Source organism: Porites lutea, chromosome 5, assembly GCF_958299795.1.
Source record: "Porites lutea chromosome 5, jaPorLute2.1, whole genome shotgun sequence".
NCBI classification, from domain to species: Eukaryota; Metazoa; Cnidaria; class Anthozoa; order Scleractinia; family Poritidae; genus Porites; species Porites lutea.
The window spans coordinates 11,227,863-11,250,920 of NC_133205.1; the positions used below are offsets into that span (position 1 = coordinate 11,227,863).

General features: G+C 37.9%; 5 protein-coding genes across 5 annotated transcripts; 2 read left to right on the forward strand and 3 right to left on the reverse strand.

Moving 5' to 3' along the window:
• Window positions 1-2,909: 2,909 nt before the first annotated feature.
• On the reverse strand, window positions 2,910-4,426 carry LOC140937684 (uncharacterized). The gene has a single exon (XM_073387248.1). It carries the CDS (start codon window positions 4,052-4,054, stop codon window positions 3,314-3,316), a length of 741 nt encoding a protein of 246 aa, XP_073243349.1. The 5' UTR covers window positions 4,055-4,426; the 3' UTR covers window positions 2,910-3,313.
• A 367-nt stretch (window positions 4,427-4,793) lies between these two features.
• LOC140936987 (cation channel sperm-associated protein 2-like) lies at window positions 4,794-10,752 on the forward strand. Its single transcript, XM_073386502.1, has 14 exons — window positions 4,794-4,935; window positions 5,252-5,416; window positions 5,518-5,586; window positions 5,711-5,883; window positions 6,243-6,350; window positions 6,916-6,972; window positions 7,330-7,454; window positions 7,845-8,017; window positions 8,156-8,291; window positions 8,471-8,728; window positions 9,006-9,112; window positions 9,304-9,388; window positions 9,798-9,865; window positions 10,143-10,752. Exons 1-14 carry the CDS (start codon window positions 4,794-4,796, stop codon window positions 10,172-10,174), a joined length of 1,698 nt encoding a protein of 565 aa, XP_073242603.1. The 3' UTR covers window positions 10,175-10,752.
• Window positions 10,753-10,840: 88 nt separating this feature from the next.
• LOC140936989 (dolichyl-diphosphooligosaccharide--protein glycosyltransferase subunit KCP2-like) lies at window positions 10,841-14,068 on the reverse strand. Its single transcript, XM_073386504.1, has 5 exons — window positions 14,006-14,068; window positions 13,778-13,932; window positions 12,131-12,194; window positions 11,667-11,733; window positions 10,841-11,052 (listed from the first exon to the last, which is right to left on the reverse strand). Exons 1-5 carry the CDS (start codon window positions 14,007-14,009, stop codon window positions 10,938-10,940), a joined length of 405 nt encoding a protein of 134 aa, XP_073242605.1. The 5' UTR covers window positions 14,010-14,068; the 3' UTR covers window positions 10,841-10,937.
• A 17-nt stretch (window positions 14,069-14,085) lies between these two features.
• LOC140936988 (DET1 homolog) lies at window positions 14,086-17,207 on the forward strand. The gene is made up of 2 exons (XM_073386503.1): window positions 14,086-15,642; window positions 16,796-17,207. Exons 1-2 carry the CDS (start codon window positions 14,216-14,218, stop codon window positions 16,998-17,000), a joined length of 1,632 nt encoding a protein of 543 aa, XP_073242604.1. The 5' UTR covers window positions 14,086-14,215; the 3' UTR covers window positions 17,001-17,207.
• A 1,457-nt stretch (window positions 17,208-18,664) lies between these two features.
• Window positions 18,665-23,048, reverse strand: LOC140937719 (small ribosomal subunit protein eS6-like). The gene is made up of 4 exons (XM_073387285.1): window positions 22,961-23,048; window positions 21,119-21,183; window positions 19,923-19,989; window positions 18,665-19,313 (listed from the first exon to the last, which is right to left on the reverse strand). The coding sequence occupies exons 1-4, from the start codon at window positions 22,964-22,966 to the stop codon at window positions 18,717-18,719; spliced, it is 735 nt and encodes a 244-aa protein (XP_073243386.1). The 5' UTR covers window positions 22,967-23,048; the 3' UTR covers window positions 18,665-18,716.
• Between the last annotated feature and the right edge of the window lie 10 nt (window positions 23,049-23,058).

Below are 23,058 nucleotides of genomic sequence, written 5' to 3' on the forward strand. Positions count from 1 at the left end.
TGTGTTGCTTTTGGAGGAAATCAGCCAAGAAAATTATCTATAAAAATAAAACTTGCAGGGTTACTGTCAGTTTGAGAGAGCTGATTTTTCCGCCTGCTGTAAATTTGCAATTCTTTTTCGTTTTTGTAATTTGTAATACCTTTACGACAGAACTTGAAATAAACTAAGCTGTCGTGTTTGGGTTGCCATTTTTGGTTACAGGTTCCCAGAGACGATGTAGGATTTGCAGGTCATCAGCAGCGGGTGATGCTCGATATACCAAGTCAATATATGCGGTATTGTCCTGTTCTATTGTGTGAAGTTTATACATGTAGTGTTATTGTGTAAGGGCTAGGGATCATTATTGTGTTCTTTGTGACGTAACTCGGGACTTGCTATTCACTTGGTATATCGTGCACCAGCCATGCGAAGCAGAAGTAGAAATACCAAAATGACAAATGTAGAGTATATTATTTTTTGGGCACAGTAAACGAGCAGTCCGCTTACTAAAAACCACGTTATCGTCCAGGACGGGATGGAACAGGAAGTTCTGTAAAAGGGCAATTACTATGGTACCGAAACATATCCGAAAGTTGACGAATCACTTACAATATCGGATTAGCTTCGCTCCCGAGTACAGAAACGTCAGAAACCTTTCCGAAATCACTTTTGCTATGTGTGAACAACAGTAAAGGCCAATCGGATTTTATTTTCTTGCCGGAGTAAGAGTTATATGGTATAACCCTGAAGAAAAAGCCTAAGCTTGCGGAATAGAAAAGGGATTCTTACCACACTGGAAAATTGAATTAAATGGCCCACACCATGCCCACACCAATAATGTCCTACCGTGTGTGGGCGCGTGTACAAGCGATCAGTTTCTATTCGTTGTAGTGGATCGGCTTCTCCCATGAATTTATTCCTAAATTCATTTGCCCGAGCCTTTTCAAAGGAATGATTTCTGTAAATGGGGAAAAAGCACCTTGCCTAGCTCGTAAACGAATGAATAATGAGCTCTGGTATTAGCTATAACAAACGTTTTACACGTTTGTATGAACTTGACAACTATAACTCACGTGACGAACAAGTCTCATTCTTCGATCGACATGTGTTGATGATGCTGCTGTTCCTGTGTTGTTACTCACGTGTATCATGTTTATCATAACAAATTGCGACAGCTTGGTTTATCGATGTCGAGTTATTACAAATTGTGACAGCTTAGTTTATCATTAATTACGATGCAGAGTTATTACAAATTGTGACAACTTTTTATTACAATATACCACAAATTAATTACAAGTGAATTGCGAGAGGTATTACAAATTAAGACGGAGGTCACGATTGAAAGTTAGGACGATTACTGCAAATTGCGACCAAACCACCACTGTTCAAGAACTTTTTATCAGCTTTAAGTCATAATCAGGGTTTGCTACAGCGTGACAAGGCGGCAGTGTTGGATGATACTGAAACAGCACCTTTTCTGGAACAATTTCCCTGAAAAAAAGGCTTATTAAATCCCAGCGGAAGGGAAACGCTTTGGCATTCAACCAACATGACCACTGTGCCGTCAGCTAGTTTAGGGTCAGTTGGTAGGTAGGTCAGCTAATAGAGACCGCTGGATAAGAAGAGCAAAAAAGGCGCATTCAACTTTCAAATATATGGCGCTGTTACAGTGTTTGGGCATCCCCATTCCCAAAACCCTGGTGATATGGGCATCCGCTTCTTATATTACCTTAGCTATTTGGGTTAGGGTTAGGTTTAGGGTTAGAGTTACAGAGGATGCCCATATCACGAGGATTTTGGGAATGGGGATGTCAATATCACTGTGACAGCGCCATATTGGAACGCGAGAAGACCCTGGAGACGAGGTTGAAGATGCATTTTACAGCCATTTCACAGAGTTAGTGAGTTCAATCTGAAATAAGATATGCGCGAATATCAGTGAAAAACTTCGCTCCGAGAAGCAATTTTATGAATAATGTTGGTCGGTCCTTTAGTGGTCGTTATAGCATAACGGACGAGCGAGGAGTCAAAGAGTGGGCGAGTCGAGACTTATACCATATGTCAAATTTGCAATTTTAAAACAGGATATCGCTTAATGGAAAACAATGCGAACGTCTCATCACAGCCACATAATATTTAGCCGGTTTCTGTTAAGTTGTGCTGTAATCAAACAATCCCGAAGGCTTTTTACAATTTTGATTTGAAAAAAATGAAAAGCAGGCTTTCGAATAAAGAAGGAAGGACTAAACTATAGCGTGCTCGCAGAAACCAGGGGCTTAGCTACCAGTAACACAGAACGCACGTGCGTACCTGAAAAGTACCCTGCGTGGCAGGACCCCTTTCGACGCCTGCTACGCAGGCTACTGAAAAGTTGCCCAAGTTTAATGAAAAACAAAAACAAAAACATGCAAACAAAGAAAACAAAGCAAAGGAGTTGAAAAAAGTGTTTTCCTCGATTTTGTTGAACACACATTCACACAAAACGCCGTTGATATTGCACGAGAACATGATTTTTCCCATACAAGAGAAATGTTTCACTCACCAGAGGCATAAACACGTCTCGGAATGTATTTATTTAAAGCATCCGCCGTGTGGAAACGATTGGGGAGAAGAGGTTTGGTGGATTTGAAAAACTGTGCGCACCTCTGGAAAATTCCTAGCTAAGCCCCTGGACGTCTCCTATTTCCCTTGCTTCCATCGCGTGTACTGTGCTAGAAACCAGGGCTTCAAGGGTTGAGAAAAGTCCAAGTATGCACATATCACAGAATTGTCGATAGCACGTGCGCGCAGCACTGGAAAAAAAAAACATTGGAGCTTGTATTATTGACTCCGTCTGAGATGTAGAGGACTATTGCTTACATTCAAGTACATGCTCACTCTACGTCTTAGTTTGCGAAGAATTGCTTATCGCGAGTACTTCTTAAAAAAATTATACACGTTTAAACAATCGTATTACATTCAGTGAATAGCTCGATTTTTCAATCAAAATGCTTTAATAAAAAACACACGTTTTATTCACAGTCTGCTAAGGTGTCCATCTTTTCTACAAGCGTGCCGACTGTCGAACTATTACAATATGCGCAACTTAAAAGAGTCGAAAAAAAAATTCCCAAGAAATAAGGTAAAAGTAAAAACAACTTCCAACTGGACAGTACTTTTAAAAAGAGAACGAAGCAAATATTTCCGTCAACTCCATACCCGCAAGTCAACAGTTAGGGTGAAATATCTGAAAGGATATTGATTACATCGAACTGGCAAACAGACGTCACTATCTGTGAATAGCTATTTACACTTATTTACAATTATCAAATTTAAATTGGTTCATACATTCTCATCAGTTCTTCTCAGCCAGCGCTTTCTTCTTCTTAGGTTTTGCTTCTGCAGTTTTCTTTGGTTTAGGAGCTTTTGTCGAGTCTTTGCTCTTTGTGCTCTTTGCTTTCTTTCCTGGCGACGATTTCTTACTTGTCTTAGCTTTTGCGAGCGATTTCTTTGCTTTTTTCTCTGCCGTAACCTCTGTGTCGCTGTCAGCTTGCTTTTCCTCCGATTTTTTCGCCTTGGATTTCTTTTTCTTCGCTGCTGAATCTTTTGAAGATTTTTTCTCTTTGCTGTCACTGCTTTTTTTCGTCGAGTTCTTTTTCTTCTTTTTTTCATCGTCTCCCTTTAGCACTGTCTTCTTGGTTTTCTTTGCCTTGGTTTTTCCTTCTACACCTTCGTTGTCGCTGTCAGGCGAAATGTTCTCCTTAGCAGCTTCTTTCAAAGTTTTCTTCTCCTTTTTAAGTCTCTTTTTCTCAGCTTTTTTCTGTTCTTCTTTGAGCTCCTTGGAAATCTTGAATGACCCCGAGGCTCCGGTGCCTTTGGTTTGAACAAGTCGTCCATTGGTGACTCCTTTGACCAAAGCAACTTTAACCTGATTTTTAGCCTTCTCGCCAACTGGATAATTTCCTTGAATGTACTTCAAGATGGCTTGCCGTGAAGTACCGCTTTTCTCGTTTAAAGAGCTAATTGCTTCTTCCACCATTTCACTGTACTTTGGGTGCTTGGGTTTGGGCTTAGCGACAGCGGTTGGTTCGGCCATGACTACTGCTGTAATAAAAACGGTAACTCTGATATTCTGAACACGGCAGAGAATACAGCAATAAGAAAGAAAGACCACGCAGGGCGAATCTTAAATAGCCTGTAACATGCACGTGCAATACCTTCCAAACATTCCCATTACTCTTGAGACATAAATATCGTGGATTGGTCTATTGATCAAATATGATGAGAGCTATTTTAAATTAACATTTTCGCGGGCACCAAAAGCTGTCGTCAAAATCAACGAAATGAATATTTTAAATTGATATTGTTTGTTACCGCTACTAGTTAGAATTTGATTTGCAAAATTGAGGTGTTTAAATTAAACTTGAAATGCTTGCTGTTGTTATAGCGTAAAATTAGACTATTCACGATTTATATTTCTTGAAAATTTCAGACAATTTTAACTTCGGACAAAACTAATGGTAAGCGTCGATATACTTCTGGTACGTGTCAATAAAGTGTCCAAAATGTTCATGATATTTGCCCAAAATTTGTCCGAAATGAGGGAAACGTCCGACAAAAAAGTTCTGCAATGATTTTTACGTTTCGGGATCCTTAGGGCTTCGGGTTAACATCGGGAAGACATCGGGATTTGGTCGATTGTTTTTCGTCTCGCGGCTGTATTGAGGCCATCTTTTTGTCTTGTTTCTTGTCCCTCCCTGGTAGGACTGTAAGTACAACACATTTTGTTTTACGTTTGCGAATGCAATTGCAAATAATATTTTAACACAGTAAGGATGAACGACGAAGTACCAGAGGAGCTTTCACCACGAGCTGAGATCTTTAGGTCAAAGCTAATTGAAGATTTCCAGCTCATCGATATGATCGCAAACAGGGGCAGTGCTGAAGCTCCAAAGTATTATTCTAATGAAGTAACAGGTACGTTGTACTAAAAAGGCGCTTTTCTGGTTTATTTAATACTGTATTTTTTTCAATAATTCGATTTCCATCCGAAAAACCCCTTGAGATTACAGTGATTGGGAGTCTTGTCGTGACGCCTTGCAGGGAGGATTGCGATAGGATCTGATGGTTGACATGGTTGGCAGTTAAAACGGTTTTCGAGCGCATCACCATTAAAGTTACGAAAGCCTAATGTCAGTTTTACTTATACAGTATAATATTGCAAAGTAGCTAGTATATTTTCACAAATAGCTAAGCGTATTTTCACAACAAACTTGACTTGACTTAATTTCAGATGATGAAGTCATGAAGCAACTTCTTAGAGAGTCGCCTCAGGGACTGATCAAATTCCAAATGTACACTAAGAAAGACGAACAACGTTTCACAGATCGTAGATTGAACAGAGTAAAAAATAAAAACACTATTCCACTTGGTCCTTGGGCTCACACAGTTATAGAAGGTAAATCTCTAAGCTAATATTTCTTGAAGATATTTTGGGTCAGACTTGTGCGCAAGGTAATGGATATTAATTTACTTGTTCGTTTTTCCTTTGGTCATCAGATCCAAAGTTTCAAAACTTCCTGATGGTTTTGATTATCACAAATTCTATCGTTTTGGGAGTGCAAGCTGGTGAGTGAAGGCAAAATGTGTATGCCGAGGTGTAGTGGTTCATTTTTGTTGATGTTTTAATTCCTTTGTTTCAAACACATTATCATACACTACTATGAGTTGAAACCAATTTTTTTTTTAACAGAAATTTCTAAAATAAAAGAACCGTCACTGTATGCCCTGAAACTCTGCCTTCAGATATTTGATTACTGTGCACTGACTATATTTGTGCTTGAGATAATCCTTAAGTGGATTGATGGGTTCTGGAAGTTTTGGAACAATGGTTGGAACATCTTTGACTTTCTTGTTACATTAATGGTGAGTACTCTGTCAATTAGCTAATCAATCAATCAATCAATCAGTCAATCAATCAATCAATCAATCAACCAATCGATCAATCAGTCAGTCAATCATTCATTCAATCAATCAATCAACATTAATAGTAATGGTTAGTACTCAGTCAGCCAATCAGTCATTCAGTCAATCTGTCAATCAACAAACCAATCAATCAATCAATCTGTCAAAATCAATTAATAATCAGTATATCCCACCATATAAACATTTTTTTTCTTTTTTTTTTCTTGAATCAATGATTCCTCTCCTCATCCCTTTGTAAGTTTATTTTTTGGATGATTTTAACCAGACTAAAGTATGTTCTGATATTACTTTCTTTTCAGTCATTTGTGCCTGAGTTTATACAGCTTTTGTCGGGTAAAAACACAGCAGAACTTGCTGTTATTGCTGAAAACCTTCGAGTGTTCCGAATCTTAAGATCACTCAAGATGGTAAGTTATCTGCTAGTGTTCTGAAGCTGAGTCAATAATTCAGTTAACGTAATTCCCTTGAACTTGAAAAGGATGTACTATCCGGATTTTTTCAAACTGGGTGCAAAACATTGAAAAAATACAATGAAAGATGGGGTCACTGTACTTAATCTTGGGAGGCTTGCGCATTATCCTAAGTGTGTTTTACGGTGGGGAAAGAATTGAAGAGCTTGCAATGATGTTTGTTTAATTTTCATTTTTACCCCAGAAACCCTCACGGCTTAGCCATTTGCTCGCACGTTCTCTTGTGGCTTGCTTTGCTAGCGAGAAATGGAAACTTGCTTGAAGGCTAGAAAAAGGGGACTCGTTATCATCCTATTTAAAACCTTTTAGACAACAAAAGTGGCCTTTATTTCTTTATTACCTCTCCTCAGGCGACCAGCAAAAATCACTGCCACCTTTGATGTTGCAATGTTATGCGCGGTTAGGCAACGTGCTGTGGAAAACAAGGGAATAACCCAATTAAGTAATCAATTTTTACAGCTTAATATATTAATTTTAACAGTTAGTAATATCAATATTACAGGTCTCAAGATTTGCACAGTTAAGAATCATTGTTTTAACAATATTAAAAGCATTCAAGGTAATAAAAATCAATGTTAAATAAACATTGTTCATGTAACTTTCATTTCCACAAACCTTGAACCTTTTTTGCCTAAAGTGTCAGCATCATAAGCCCAGAGGGTTATCTTATTTGCAATATGTGCACTAAAAGTAATGCTGTAAAACGCTTGATTTGGATTCAAATCTCAAAATATGACACCGGGCCCCAATAAGTGTTGACAAGTTTGAAAAATGCCCCCCCCCCCGCCTCTCCAGCCCCCAGTAAAGCATAGAGTTAGTGAGTGGGGAATTATGACATAACAGTTTTTTGTTGACTTTTTTACCACAAGCGGAAAGGTAAACAATAAAAGGAAATTTACCTTATTTTAAATTCCAGTCAATGGCGTTTATTCTGATTTTGCTGATGACATTCATGTATATTTTTGCTGTGGCTGGGACTGTCATGTTTGCTTCCTACTCAAAGTCTGAGAGGACTGACCTCAAGTACAAACAGAGCTTCAGGTTTGATATTCAAACAGATCATTAAACTCTTTTTTTCATTTGCTTGATATTCTTCATTTTATTACATTTAGCGAAATTAACATTTTCTTTGTCTACAAAAAGAGCAAATCATTAATATTTTACATCCTAGGAAACTTTGAAGTTAGAAAGAAAACAAAATCTGTTATGGAAAGATTTATTCATCATATTTTGCAGTTCAATCAAAGCATGATCTGTGATAACCAAAGCACAAAAAAAATTTATTATGTAGTATAAAGTTTTCTCTTTTTTATGAATATTGTTCTACTAATTTGGTAGTGGTATTTACATGCTGTTCTGCCAGCATTGAGGTGTTATAACACATATTGGTAATAGTCAGTATTTGTGAGTCATTGCTTTATTATATTGCAGCACTCTTGGAAATGCTCTTGTTACTCTGTTTCAACTCTTTACTTTGGATCATTGGTATGATATCCTTAGAGATCTTATCAAGGTGGTTGATTCTATCACTGTAAAGATCTACATCATCCTGTGGATCTGTATTGGGGCTTTCATTTTTAGAAACATCTTTGCTGGTATTATGGGTGAGTGTATTTTATATAAATAGAGATTTTTCTTGACAAAAGATTTCAGACTGAGTCCTTTTTAGTCACTCACTGGCCAAAACAGATAGTAAGCAATAAAGAATGCATGGGTCTTAAGTCTGAAGCCTTTTTTTATAGTAATGAATTTTCAGAGCATCCGCAATGACTTCAACCAGCAAGTCAAACAACAGACAGAAGCACTGGAAGCTGAGCAGATGAGGGTTCATTTGGCAGAAGAGCTGGAACGTCAGGACAGATTGCATTCTAGAACAAGGTAACAGGTCCTTTTTTAAGACCTGCTCCAGCTGGTTTGAGAACCCCTTTGCTGTCAATGCATAGAACATATGTGAGCTTAGCAAAATAAGCCACAAATAAGAATCAGATTTTATAGTCTGAAAATGTTTTTTGTAAGCTTGAACTTGTTTCAAACTGATAGTTGTTTTGTTCCAACAGACGGACAAGCAGCGTAGGTGTTCAACTGTTCCAGGAACGTGGAGGAAGTAAACAGGCAGGCACTATGATGGCTTTGATGGAGGATGACGAAGAAGACAATTCAGATGATCAGGAAAAGAGTGAGGACCAAAACAAATCAGTACCACCAAAAGGAGGAAAAGACAAGCCAACAGCAGAAACAGAAGACAAATCATCAGCTGACATTAAGGACACAGCTGATCCTTTGGCTGCTTTGGGAGATAAACTTGCCAAACTCAGGTACAAATAAATCAATGGTATGTGAAACAAACTTTCAGACAAAATATTAACTGGTGAAGAAAAGAAGCAAATTGGAAGACTTTTCTATCCACCAATAACATAATTCTGTAATGTACCTTTAGCGATAAGACAAAGATGACAAACAGGAACAGGGGTAGCAGTCTCTGCTCTACTTAAGTTAATTGTCTATAGTAAAACCTTTTTTAGTGAAGTTGCTGGCAAAGCTTATATGTCTCTTAACTTGAAATGAATTTTCACATGTTACCAAAACCTTTAGGGAAACAAGACGCCAGAGTACAACACAAAATAGAGGCAATGATCAACAGTCCAAACAGGACAGTCAAGAGGAGTACACTAATGACAAAGCAAAAGAAATGACAAATGGTTTGTTAGCAACACATTTCATCCTCTCCTTTTCCTACTGTAACAGTACTTCTTACTTAGACAACTATAATGTTTAGGTGGTGCAAATTACATGCAAACCTGCATTTTCATCATGTCTGATGAAAAAAGATCTTTGTTTTTTAATAACAAAAATTATTATAATTTTTTATATGTTTATGGTACTCTTACAGAGTGGATCACAACAGTTCAGGCAAATCTGGTTCACCTGAAAAATCACCCTGTGGAAACATTGTGGCCAAGAGACACATTATTTAGGTAAAAAAAGTAGAAGAAAAAGAAAAACAAATATTGAGAATTTGACACCATGCATGCGAACAGTAAAGTATGTTGAAATCAACTAGGAAATAAGGCTGTGGTCTAGACGAACCCCAGTAGCCTACCTTGTGCACATAATAATAATAATTATTGATAATAATTGTTATTGAAAAATTACTTCTTTGAACATTGTCATTGTTATTGTTATTATCAAAACTATCAACATTAATTTTGCAGGGCAAAACATTTTATAATTTGGCAAATGCAAGACTTGTTATTTTGTACATTCCTAAATTGAGTAATCAGTTATTTAGAAGAACTTTTGATCAGTTAACTCAAAGCCTTTATCACGCATGATCTGGAAAAACAATGTGGTAAAAATTTTGTGATTATTTCTATTTATTGTCAGATACTTTCAGCTGATGGAAGCATGGCAAGAAAATTTTGCTGAAAGGCAGCAACTGCTACGCTTAGCTGGTAAGTCATCATTCAAAATTTCATCACATGAAAAATAATATTCTATATTAATTTTTTACACATTAACTTATCATGTGAATTCTCATGGCTTCTGAAACTTATGCATAATTCCAATGAACTTTCTTTTATTTATAAACCAATCAAACCTAATCTCAGAAATTGTCAAGCTGAAAGCTAATGTACATATTGTCCAGATATTTAAGTCAGTTAGTGGCTTATCAATCCATTGTAAATAAATCTAGTTAGCTTAATTTGTTGTTTTTTTTCCTTTCCACAGCCCAAGCACTACTGAGACTTCATGATACCTAAGCATATTATTGTACAAAAAGCTATGTATGGTGCTGGATGACATGTTTAAAGGCATGTTATAATAATGATTTGTTTATTGTTATCAGAACAGATTTAAGGTTATTTCCCCCTTAGCTTTTTCATGAGGGATAAACATATGTTACAGGTTAAAATTAAATTCAGGTCAAAAGTTTTTACAGCCCAATTCATTGTATAGAGCTGCACGTTTTGTAAACTTCAAAGGAATTTTTGGGTTTTTCTGTCCCATCCATCATTTGAGAGGCGGCAGGGTAAGGTGTGTTTCCTAGGAGGTCTGCTAAAATGATTGACGGAACAGAAAAAACAAAAATTCTTTCAAAGTTTGTGAAACGTGCAGCATGATACAACAAATTTGGCTGTAACCTAGGTTAATTTGCAATTTCCTTTGTCTTCTAGCTCTGTAATATTCAATGATTTAGGGCTAGGAGACAAAGGAAATTGAGAATTAAGCTAGGTTAAAAAATTTAACCTGAATTTAATTTTGATCTGTAACTTATACATTCAGGTTTATTATCATTTCCTTCTTTGTTGCAAATGCATGTTTTCAAATAGTTTTGTGGACAATATTATTTTAATTGCTTTAAATAAAAGTTTCATTAAAATGAGTTACACTATGAAGTTACACTTAGACAAAATAAACTGATCACATTTGAGAAACAATGATAATGTTTATTGATTTATGCTTAAAGCATTTGTATTATTAATGTTGACAATAATAATAAAAGAATCAGTAATGAGTTGTATTTTAGCGATTCTTCTTTGTCTTAACTGACACTTGTGGCGTAGGGTTAGTTGTTGGAGCATGAACACTAGCAGCGATCTTGTTAATGTAATAAATGGCAACCATAGAGAAGAGGAAACTGTCAAGAAAAAAGAACACAGAAGGGTGAATTGCGGAACAAATAAGTAAAGCTTTTCCGGCCATACTCCCATTAGCTATAAACCACAACCTTGGATGACATATTCCAATATGTCTAAGTTCCTTTTCAGGGGTTATTCAATTTATATGATATCAAATTATAACTTTCACCAAGGTACGGGCCATGCATTTATTGAGTGGCGGAAGGGCTAAACAAGAAAATCTTTGGCTGCACGTCAGTAGCATACTGAGTGACAGTGAGGTCATAGTGCCATGTCTGAGGGTTCAATTTATTAATACTTTCCTGTCCAGCCCAGCCTAAAGTCATTCAAAAAGCATTTTATTTTAATTGACCACCTTACTTTTTTTACTACCTTCAAATGAAAAGTTTTTCTTGGAAGGGAAAACTTTGGATTTTTACTTGCATGCAAAGAACAGTGGGACAGAACAGCTTATGACCAACACTCAGCGGAATAAAGCTATTCATTGTAATACCATCTATTAGAAGTTACATCTAGGTTTTAGGCAATCGGGCCCTACTCTATTTATTTTTTCCTTGCCACTGTATGTTATCCAAAATTTTCCTAATTCAAATAAACAACACAACTCACTTACCAAGTTGTGACACAAACTCTGTGCACTAGACCTGAAGCAAACATGGCTATTACCAGACACAGGATAACTGAAAGAAAAAAAACTTGGTATTTCATTCAAACTTACATGCTTTAATTTACCTTGAAAAAATCATTCCCTAAACAGACTTTGAATCAAGATAACAGTGACATGATTTACCACATAATTTAACTGAAAGTCTTTGAGGTAGAGTACATCAGCGAAACCATGGTAAATCTGGACTTTAACAAGTCTGGAAGTCAGTGAACTGCTTTCAATTACTGATATATTCTAAAGGCACAGTTAGATCCATTGACTTGATCATTCTGTAAATTAAAGCCTCAAGTTGGTGCCTTTGTTCAAAGGAATGCTGAAAAAGTCTTTTGTATTTTGATCACCTGAAGCCAGAAAAAGTTCAATAAGTAGTTTTTGCATCTTTAAGACACAAATATGTTTAACATACTTACCTTCTGGAAACAACTTTGTTTGGAAGTTTCGACCAAACATATGAGTTTCTAAATTTCCTACAGCCTAATGAATGTGTCATCCAAGTCAAGGAGAAAATGATTTATTTAGTTGCTGTCAATAAAAAATTGAAATAAAACCATAGACAAAGAGCAAAACCTAAAAAAAAAGTGAGTGGGAAGTATAAAATATAAAAATATTTGCCTTTTTTATCCCTTCCCTCCCTTCCACCCCAATCCATTCCAAAATGTATATAGTACATGTTTTTGTTCAATTTTATCTCTGGTTTAGATAATTATCCTATTCCTTTGGTTTTTAGACCACAACATACACATAACTACAAATCATCATATGATGCAACGCAGTCTTTGAGACAAATGTCAAAACAGCCAACAACTCTATGATGCCGGCCATCCTTAGAATTCCCCCCCCCCCCAAAAAAAAAAAAATGGTATGGGGTGGAAGGGTCAGATTATAAGTGGAAGACTGTGTGCAATTTCATTCACAATACACCACTGCAATAATAATAAAAAAATTATTACTATTGTATAATAATAATAATAATAATAATAATAATAATAATTATCAAACTACAGTCGCCTCTCGATAACTTGAACCCTCGCTAACTAGAACCTCGCGCTAACTCGAACCAAAATCAATTTTCCCTGGATTTCCGTCATACATTCACTGTAATTTTACCCCTGGTAACTCAAACCCTCGATAACTCGAATTCCCACTAACTTGAACCAATTTTCGTTTCCCCTCAGGTCATTTTCTATATAATTTTACCCTCAATAACTTGAACCATGTTTTGAGCCCTTAAAAAGCTGGGAAAAAAGCCGTCTACTGGCGTCCGAAACATTGAGTTTTGGATTTCCTATTGATGTGTTGTAGAAGTATAGTTTACTAGTGGAGGCTGATGTTGATTGTCACAGGCTAATGTGAAGCAGCTTTTCTTCTCAAAACAGTAAAATGCATGCTCTGTTTAGGCTATGGTTTGTTACATTACATTCTGATTTATAATACAGAAGTATCTTTTAATTTTCACTTGACATTTCTACAATTAGATGTGACTAAGATGTTCACTGTGCAGTAAAAACTGTTTTTTACCCTACTCTTTGCTATTTTCTTTGAACTCCCGATAACTCTAACTCCCGATTACTCGAACCTTTTTTCGATTTCCCTTGAAGGTTCGAGTTATCCAGAGTCGACTGTAGTTATGAAATTGTGAATTTTTTAAATATGGACAATTATGGCATGGGTGGATGGGGGCGGGGGGGGGGAGCATATGATAGCGGAGAGATGTTTCTTAAATTATATACATAAAGGACAACGAATTCTAAAAGAGGGTAAGAACAAAATTGAACCACAACATATATTGCCTAGTTTAATTTTTATTTTCCTTTATTGTAAACTCATTATCATACATTTCCATACCCAAAAACAAAGGAAAATAAAAATTAAACTGAGAAAAAATTGAACCACAACATATACACACGTGAGAGAAGAGCAAACGTCTTTGTTCTGCCTTACAGCCTCAATCAGTCAATGGCCAGAAAAGAACCAAGAGAAAAAAAAATATTGCGACCTGTACAGGCTGATATAAATCACATAGCCTAAAATTAACACAAATTTAGCGTAAAGGATACAGTCAGAAGGAAAACAAATAGTTGCGATCCAATTAATCCTCCCAAAATGGTCATCCACTCACTGGATGCCAAGTTAGTCTTGAACATTTGCATTCCAGCGAAAGTAAGGACGGTCAGAGTGGACGCAAACAGAAACGAGGTAAACGATGGAAGAGCTACGATTCAAACATAACATTTTAGCTCAAGATCATACCAAGATTTAACAAAAACATCACTAATATCCCTTACCCATGATAACAGGAAACCAGTGAGAAAACCAAGCTCTATTACGAAGGAGAGGAAAGAGGACAACTCAGCTGTTAGCCCCAGTACTTTGCAGGCAAAAGTTACCACATTCCCGGATGATCAATAAATGGCGGATGATTTGCGAGTGATCTGGTCTTTTTATGATTTCAGTGGTTATATTGTACCAGTGTGAGGGTGTAGTTCATATTTAAGATGTCAGAGCCGTTGCAGTTTAAACCAAGGAGAATACCCAACCAGAATTTAGTTTGGAGGCTGCGGCAGAGAGAAACTCACTTTCCAAAACCTGGTACTCATTGGCACCGAGCAAGAGCGTTTACCCAGAACATCTTTCCTAATTACACCGTAGTTAATGTAGAAACACCTCCTTGTTATTTGCGGAAATTCTCGCCAGATGGTCGTTATTTTGTGGCTTTTTCGCTGGATCAAAGCTCTGTTGAAGTGTACGAGTTTCAAGGTCCCAGCGCCGCAGAAACTTTGTTGGCCAGTGAACCCTCAGATAATGTGATTAGAAGCAAAATGTTCTCAAGTTTCTTCCGTCTCAGTTCTGTAGTAACTGTTGCCCAGAATGGAGAACATTTGAACAGAGAGTGTAGTTTATTTACTGATGATAGTCGTTACGTCATTGTTGGATCGGCGTCGTATGTTCCCGAGGAACCTCACCCCTTCTTCTTTGATATTTACAGCAACAACGAATCTGTCTCACCTAACCCAAGATCACCTCTGGAGGACTACACTATCCACATTGTTGATATGAAAACTGGAATGCTGTCTGATTCCAGAGTCTTTAAATGTGACAAAATATTCTTGTCCCACAACCAGGGGCTATACCTCTACAGGGATCTGCTTGCAATCCTGTCAGTACAGCAGCAGGCTATACACATTTTTCAGGTGACCTCTGATGGAAGGTTCATCGATGTGCGCTCCATTGGTCGATTTTGTTATGAGGATGATGAATATGTACTTACTAGTACTGGATCAAACGTTGATGCTAATGGCCAACCAATGCGACCTTACATGGAGACATGTCTAAATGGGCTTAAGCACCGTATACTAGCACACTTGTGGAGGTGTGCATACAATGAAGGAACTGCTTTAGCTATGGGTAGATTTTACCAGCATGTAGAGTTGTTTAGATCTTTGCGTATGTGGAAAATGCAGCTCTTTGACAGCAAAATTCTGCTGATTAAGTATGCAAGTGAGGATGTTGTGACACTGAGAGTGCCTGATCCAAACTCCCAGCCATCATTCTTCATTGTATATGATATGGAGTCAACAAAGGTCTTAGCTGTATTTGAAAACACATCAGAGAAACTGCTAGAACTTTTTGAACAGTTCTGTGACTCATTTAGAAATGCAATGTTGCATTCTCCAGCACAGTTCACATGTTCAGCTTCAAGTAACATTTTTGCACGGCAAATTCAAAGGCGTTTTAAACATACTATTGTTAATGCCAAATATGGGGGTTATACTGAAGCTGTTAAACGGCTTCTTGCACAGCTGCCAATCAGTTCACAGTCTTACAGCAGCAGTCCATACTTGGACTTGTCACTGTTCAAATATGACGACAAGTGGGTATCTGTGATGGAGAGGCCAAAGGCTTGTGGCGATCATCCAATAAGGTAAATTTTTGTTGATTGCAGAGTAAGATGAATATGAAAACAATTAGCTTGCCCTTTGGGCAAGCTGCTACTCTAGTTTACTAGCCCAGAGCTCTGAGGAGCTAGCCTAAAAGTTAATTGATTATTGAAAATAATCAAATTTAATTATTATGCAAAATAACACAGTAATGCACTGAACACAGAAAAGCTAATCTTTGTTGAATTTAGAGGAATATTGCTTCCTGAATGTTTTTAATGATAATAATATAATGATAAAAAACCGCTACATTTTTACTGACCATGCTTTACTCAAAATGCAGGCTTGTCTTGACACTAAAATATGGGAGAGTTAAGTCCTTTTCCCTCCCTGGTTAATTTCCCTCACCAGTCCTGGCACAAGTCACTGTGAAAAATAAGAGTGGATTCATTTGCATCATATGTGTATGGCTGTTGCATTCGCCCAATGGAATTTATTCTTTTTAAGCTTAAAATCAATAAAAAATTCCAACAGGCAAATGTGACAGCTATACACACATGTTGCAAATGAATCCACCCTAAATGGAATATTACTTAGCTTTTGAAGAACAATATCGCAAATAACTCAGTAGCAAATGGAACATTGTTGCAGGGTAATATTTCATTAGTCTCACTTGCATAAGCAGCAAACTCGTAATCTGTTGCTTTGCGCTACGATTCTTCTCTTTTTTCGACCACTGTAGTGTTCACTTGTTCCAAAGTAATCAATGCCCAGTAGAATTCATGGACTGACCTGTTCTGGAAAAGCTCTACAAGACATGCGTGGCTTCGGACACGCAACGATTCTTATTCCCAGTTTCCACTTGATCACATTTTGAAGTCCACGGTCATAATCTTTACTGTGTATTAAATAGGGTTGTTTTTAACTGGGTCATCCACATGTCAGTTCTTTGTAGTTTAATGGGTATTGTGGACAGGTGCGATCACCAAATGACATATTATTAAAGGTTGAAAAGATACTGAAAAACACCAACACCACAAAACAAAAGCACAAAGTTTTGGGAACACGAAGAGACATCCCACTATTTTGGAATACCATAGTTCAATTTTGTTACCTTTATAACTTATGGATCAGTCTATTCTCTTGTACTTACTTCTTAAAAACAATGCTAAATTTGTATGTTTTTTTTCCTTACAGGTTCTATTCCAGAGATTCAGGGCTTCTTAAGTTCAAAATCCATGCAGGATTTCTGGGTCGCCCCATCCCACCAACAGGGAAGAGACTTGTGGCTTTCACATTTCATCCACTCTACCCTTTTGCTATCTCAGTGCAGAAAACCAATGCAGAATATGTTGTCAACTTCCACATTAGACATCTCACAAGTGGAGTAGAACATTCTTGACTGCAGAAACAGCATTGAAAAATGAAAAGTAACATCTTCAAATGTTCCCTTTTGATTCTTTCAAGTCTATCAAGGATAAACTGTGGTTACTGGTAGTTGTGCACATTAAAAATTAAACTGGCTTATCATTCAAGGTATTCTTCACCTACAACAAAGTGTAGTGAAAAACGTATCATCAATAAAGTGAATGAATTTTTTTGTTCTGTAGACAGTAGTTGTCTTTTTTGTAGGGGGTCAAGTTAAATTACTACTGATAGCTCTACGAGGGTGGACTAGTCAAGAAATTTACAATCTTTGAGGCACCGTTGTTACTATGCTGCAAAAACAGCAGCTGCTCAATGCTTCAGAAGCTGTATTTGCACGTTAATGTGCTGCAATTTTTGGGAGAATGTATAACTATGTTTTCATGTAACTATATGCATATGTTTACTGACCAAGCTTGTTTTGTCAAGATGGCTTGATATTGGCACCAAGTTTCTTTTTCTCAATTTGCACATTGTTGGGGGGATCAATTTAGGTTTCTAGGAAACTGCCCACGTACCCCTCGCCTAACCCAACATTTTCCCCCAAGTAAGACACAAATGTTAATGTTGAGTTAGCCAGCGGTAGGTGGGCAGTTTTCCAGAAACCTCAATTAATTTTTTTTTTTCCATTTGCATCTTTATGGACCAAGTCGATAAGCCAATAAAGTTACAAAAAAAGAGCGAGACAAATATGCTTATTAATTTTGGTCAAGATGGCTGGATGGTCAATACAGGTGAGAGATTTATCGTGCGGTCTAAACAAAGTCGGTTCTTGTGGGACAAAACAGGAAATCTTGCACAGGTAAGATAGGCCTATCTTGCTCACTTGGGTAACCAGTTGAAACACAGCATTTGCTTCTTCAACTTGCCCGCTCATGGATAAAATGACTGCCTCCTCCACAGGCTTTCCCAAGGCTCAGTGGGGAGCAACTGAGAAACAAAAAGCGAGAGCTGGAGTGGCCTGTTCCAGGCTCCAAGATGGTCAGGTTTGCTGAATTGAGAAAGTGCAAACACAAAAATAAAATGGGAGGAAACTTTTTTCTCCTTTTCCCCCGCCCCGCCAACTATTCACGTGCCTTTTTCTTTTGTGTCTTCCCCACTAATTGAGAGCTTGGAACAGGCAAGAGCTGAAGACAAGCGAAAAGTGCCAGAGGGGGAAACTCAAATATCCCCCAAAAAGTGATTGTGAGCGACTGGCAACGAGGCAGGATAAAATGACATAAACCACTTTTAGTGCAAGCCAATGCAGAGCTTCTACTGTTGCACAAGCCTCTCAAAACACAGTGGCTTGAGTATCTGAATGGTTCTGGAAGGTCATAGTTCACCTCCAACTGGTGGTGCCCTGAAGATTTTCGCCACTTAACATATTCACTCTTACGTTAAAAAAACTGAAACAAAGAGAAGCAGAGTAAAATATTGATGCAAGACTCTGCTTTTGCAAAATGAAGTTTTGATAACAGGGATTTTTTAGGGTATTGTAATCACGTAAAGCATAACAAACATAAACTGCAGAGTGACTGTGACACCTGAGGAGCTGCAGATTAGGGGACAAGAAACACCACACAATTCCAGCGTTTTTTGTAGTATGTCCTTGTGGGCTAGTTTCTAATGAATAGTTTGTAAAATCAGGGTACAACTGCATACTTTGCAATGATCTTCATCTTTAATTGCTGTTTGAAAATTTATACAGAACTCATTTGCTCACGGACTCCCGATGACTTGAGGAAGCACGCTTCTTCTTCAGCATTTCATGGCGTTTTTCCTTTGCCTCCTTAGCTCTCTTGGCCAGCAGCCTTGTGTACTCAGCATACTCCTGCTTAGCTTTCTGTGCTCTCATCTTCTTGAGGGCCAGGATCTTGCGCTTACGCTGCAGCACAATAGGGGTGACCAAGCGCTGGATCTTGGGGGCTTTCGTCTTGGTCTTCTTGCCTTCCTTCTCTGGCAGTGTCCTCCTGATAACATACTGACGCACATCATCTTCCTTGGATAGATTGAACATCTTCCTAATCTTGCCTACTCTCTTAGGTCCAAGGTGGCGTGGAACAGTGGTGTCAGTCAATCCAGGAATATCACCTTCACCTTTCTTGACAATAACCAGATTGAGCACACTAAGCTGAGAATCCACAATGCAGCCACGAACAGACTTGCGTTTGCGTTCACCAGTTCTACGTGGTCTGTAGCAGGAATGACCCTTTGAAAGCAGAAGGCGGACACGACCATTTGTCATGACTCCCTGCTTCATTGGAAATCCCTGCTTGTCATTTCCTCCAGAGATTCTCACCACATATCCCTATCAAAGACACAAGAATACTCACTCAGACTTATCAATAAGCTTAAAAAAAGGGGTGGCATTTAACCTTTTACTGATAACAACCTACTTGTTACACAAACTTTCAATTTCCTGGTCATTTTCAATAGTCACATACATGAATTTAATACACAACCAGATAAGCAAGCACTGTCTTAAAAAATGCTCCTGTTAGCGTCACTGTTATGTGAAAGATGCAATCTGATTCAAACAAGGGTTGATCTTCCACAGATTTGGAAAAACCGTGAACACTTGAAATATCTCAGGAATGTTTATTGTGTTATGACCAATCGCGGCAAAGATCAGGACATGCGCACTGGCCACAAAACCACAAACTAATTAATATTCTTGCTTGCAGTTTAGTTTTCTCATGCCTGATTGGCTTTTCTCTTGCAAGACAATAACATTCCAGAAATATTTCTGATGTTTACAGTTTTCCCTGTTTGACTGTAAACATTCAAGGACCTTTGTGATGACTTTTGAAACATGTGAAGTAATATTTTTCACTATGAGCCCTGACTCGACCATTAAAAACGACTGTACAATTAAAAACAATGAAAACCACCCCAAAAGGGTTTGTAGTCCACTGACCTTCCATTCCTCACCAAGGCATTCAGCACTGCACTCAGCAGAAATACGCTTCTCATAAAAATTACGGCTGCAATCACAAAACAAAAGAAACTCAATAAGGATTTCCAGGTGCATATATTGTGTTTACATCATTCTATCTCTTACTTGATTTAACTACATGTATGTTTAAGCCTATGCTGGTGGGAAAAGAGAAGAGATTGGTTGGTTAATTCTAGACATGACTGTAATGAATGGATGGGGGAGAGGCCCATGGTCAACCAACTTTTTAGGAAAATTTGGTTAAAAGAGACTTTATTTGTGGGGGAGGATACAGTATTCATGAAGCCCCAAGCAGGAATAGGCCCCTGGTCTGTTACATTTGCGTACACCACCAGCACTACTAACACCTTTGTGCCCTTTAGTTTCAAATTAGTTCCTGTGAGCTTACTAGATATTTTGCCCAGTTGGGCATGTGTTGCGCACCTGTGCTGAATATACAAGGCCCACTTTTACAAATAATGATTATTTAAATTATGTAAAAAATACAGATATTGAGTAAACTGCACAGAAACCCGCCATACCGTGAACTGTTTTACTGTACCACTAAAAGGCACTGATACAGATCAAGTCATTTTCAGAGCATTTTTCCTGCCTGTTCTTACCAACAAGTTTAGCCTGCGAAAACATCTCTTTCTCCTTTCTCTTCGCTACTGGGGATGTTTCGCGTGGAGAAACGTCTGCGACTGAGCGACAGAAATTCCATACGGATGACGTAAAATCTGTTCGAAGCCCGGTCAGAAGTGCTGATTGGTCGACGGAGTAGTTACATTGTTTTAGCTATTGTTTGAAAATGACAGACAAAAGACAAAAGGCCACAAAGGTCAAATGTAAACGCGAAGAATCTCTAACAAAACAGTCAATACTTGTAGAATATAGTCTTCTCTAGAAGAAGCATTTGAGTTTTGCTGGAGCTCATTGGCACATGAACACAAAACTTCACCAAAATCGACCAGAAGACAAAAATATATTTGGAACCCCATGACTACTGGATTTATTTGTAAACATTGATTTGCGTCATCAGTATGGAATTTCTGTCCCTTAGTCGCAGACATTCCTCTATGTGAAACGTCCCCAGCGGCGAAGAGCGAGGAGAAACGGAAGTTTTCGCAGGCTACAACAACTTGTACTCATGGTAACCCAATAAGGATAGCACTTACATTTTTCGTTCATCATCTACTTCAATAAGCTTTTGGCACCCACTGGCTGGGTAGGAGATATTGAGCTGCAACAAGAAATAACTACCTGAGTGGAAATCTTATAAATCATCCATCAGCCTTCTACAGAATAACAACCTATGATCAATGTGGGACACCTCAATCCCTAATATTACAGTAAAATATTTTTGAGGCACGCTTTAACAATCTTACAAAGTTTCCTCTGCCCTTCAAAATCAAATAAATGTACTTTTCAAGATATAGTTACAAAAGGAAGGAATGCCCTAAAATAATCTAAAATAACCTGAAGAGAACTACAAGAGTACCTAAAATGACCTGAAATGAGCTATAACAGTATCTAAAATGACCTAAAATTAGCTGCAGCATTATCTTAAGTAAATAACCTACAATTAACTGAAACAGACGAAATGGTAGAAATATAATTTCACTGACCTTAGACGTGGTTTTGAAATAGCCTGCATGGCAGGTGCTGGTCATTTTTTTAACAGGCCATGCGAGGGGAACATGGGAACGGGAGAGAAGGCCCCTGCAGTGAAGGGTCTACTTTTCCTTTTTCTATTGGGGACACAAATGGAAAACAATGGTCTCTGCAGCAGGAGCCCCCTCTTCTTTTCTCCCCTCACGTGCATCCTTAAGATTTCTTCCTTCACCGTAAAAATAAAAACTTTCGCCTGCTATGAAGGCTAGTTTTGAAATGACTGTATAGACTTATTGTTAGTTTTTCCGTTAAAACATGTTTGTAACATGTTTCCTGAATAATGCAACAAAGTTATGTTGGCACACAACACAGCGGGATTAGCATGTCACATAAGCCCTCTGGTCAGCCTGCATGGAGTTGACAGCGCAAAGAACACCCAGTTTGCCAAACAACACGGTTGTCATTAGAGTTGACAGTGCACTTGTTCTGCACCAATCAAAACTGCCTTGCCGGGCAAATTCACAATTTGTGGGCTGCAAACTCTGTACCAAACATACTAACCTAAGATCAAGCTCAATTTTAGCAGCTTACATATACAAACGTCGAACTTTACATGTGCCGAACCTAATAATTAGGTTCGGCACATGTAAAGTTCGACATTTGAACTGGGCCTTAGAGACTAATCCCAGGTTACAGTCGAACCTGAGAAAGCAAACTTGCTTGGCAAGCTCCGCACCAGTCACAACAGTACATGGTTTGCCTGTCTGGCACCATCAGCTCTACTCCAATCAAAACTGTGTTGCTGGGTGAACTGATTTTTCCATGCAGCACCGTGGAGAAAAATTATTGATCTGAATTGTTTAGAAAACATTTAACGGTAAAACTAAGGAGTGTGTAAGACAACTGTCCACAATTAGCACGAAGTTAAGTACATTCAATCTTTTTGAAAACACATGCGAGGTCAGTGAAATTATTTCTACCATTTTGTCTGCCATAGGTAATTTTAGGTTATTTGAGACATTTATATTTATTGTAGATATCGCTGTAGCTCATCTTTGGTCATTCCTTCTTACAGTAACTACGATTCTTAGAAATTATTGTCCACATGCACCAACCCTAGTCTTTTACTGAACGTGTAAAACCAATAAATCAAATTAAAGCACTCTTTAAAAGCCTTCAATCTCTTTCTAAAGTTTAAAATTTGAAATTATTATTTCAAATGAAAAAGGACCTCATGAGAAAGTTAGCTGCTCAAAACACGAATGTAAAGATATTCAATCTAGTAAATCTGGAGTTACGGTGAGCCATCTAAGTATGAACACATCACAGATAGAAAGAGGGATAGCCACTCTTCTAGTTTCTGTATAACGTTTTGTTCAATGATGAAATAATTTTTACTTTTCTACCTTCATAGTTCGTCTTCTCTTCGGTGAGAAGAATATGAAGAAGCCACGGAAAGAGAATGAGCGAGTGCCCGCAGCGGCATTATGGGCTCTCAGCTGAG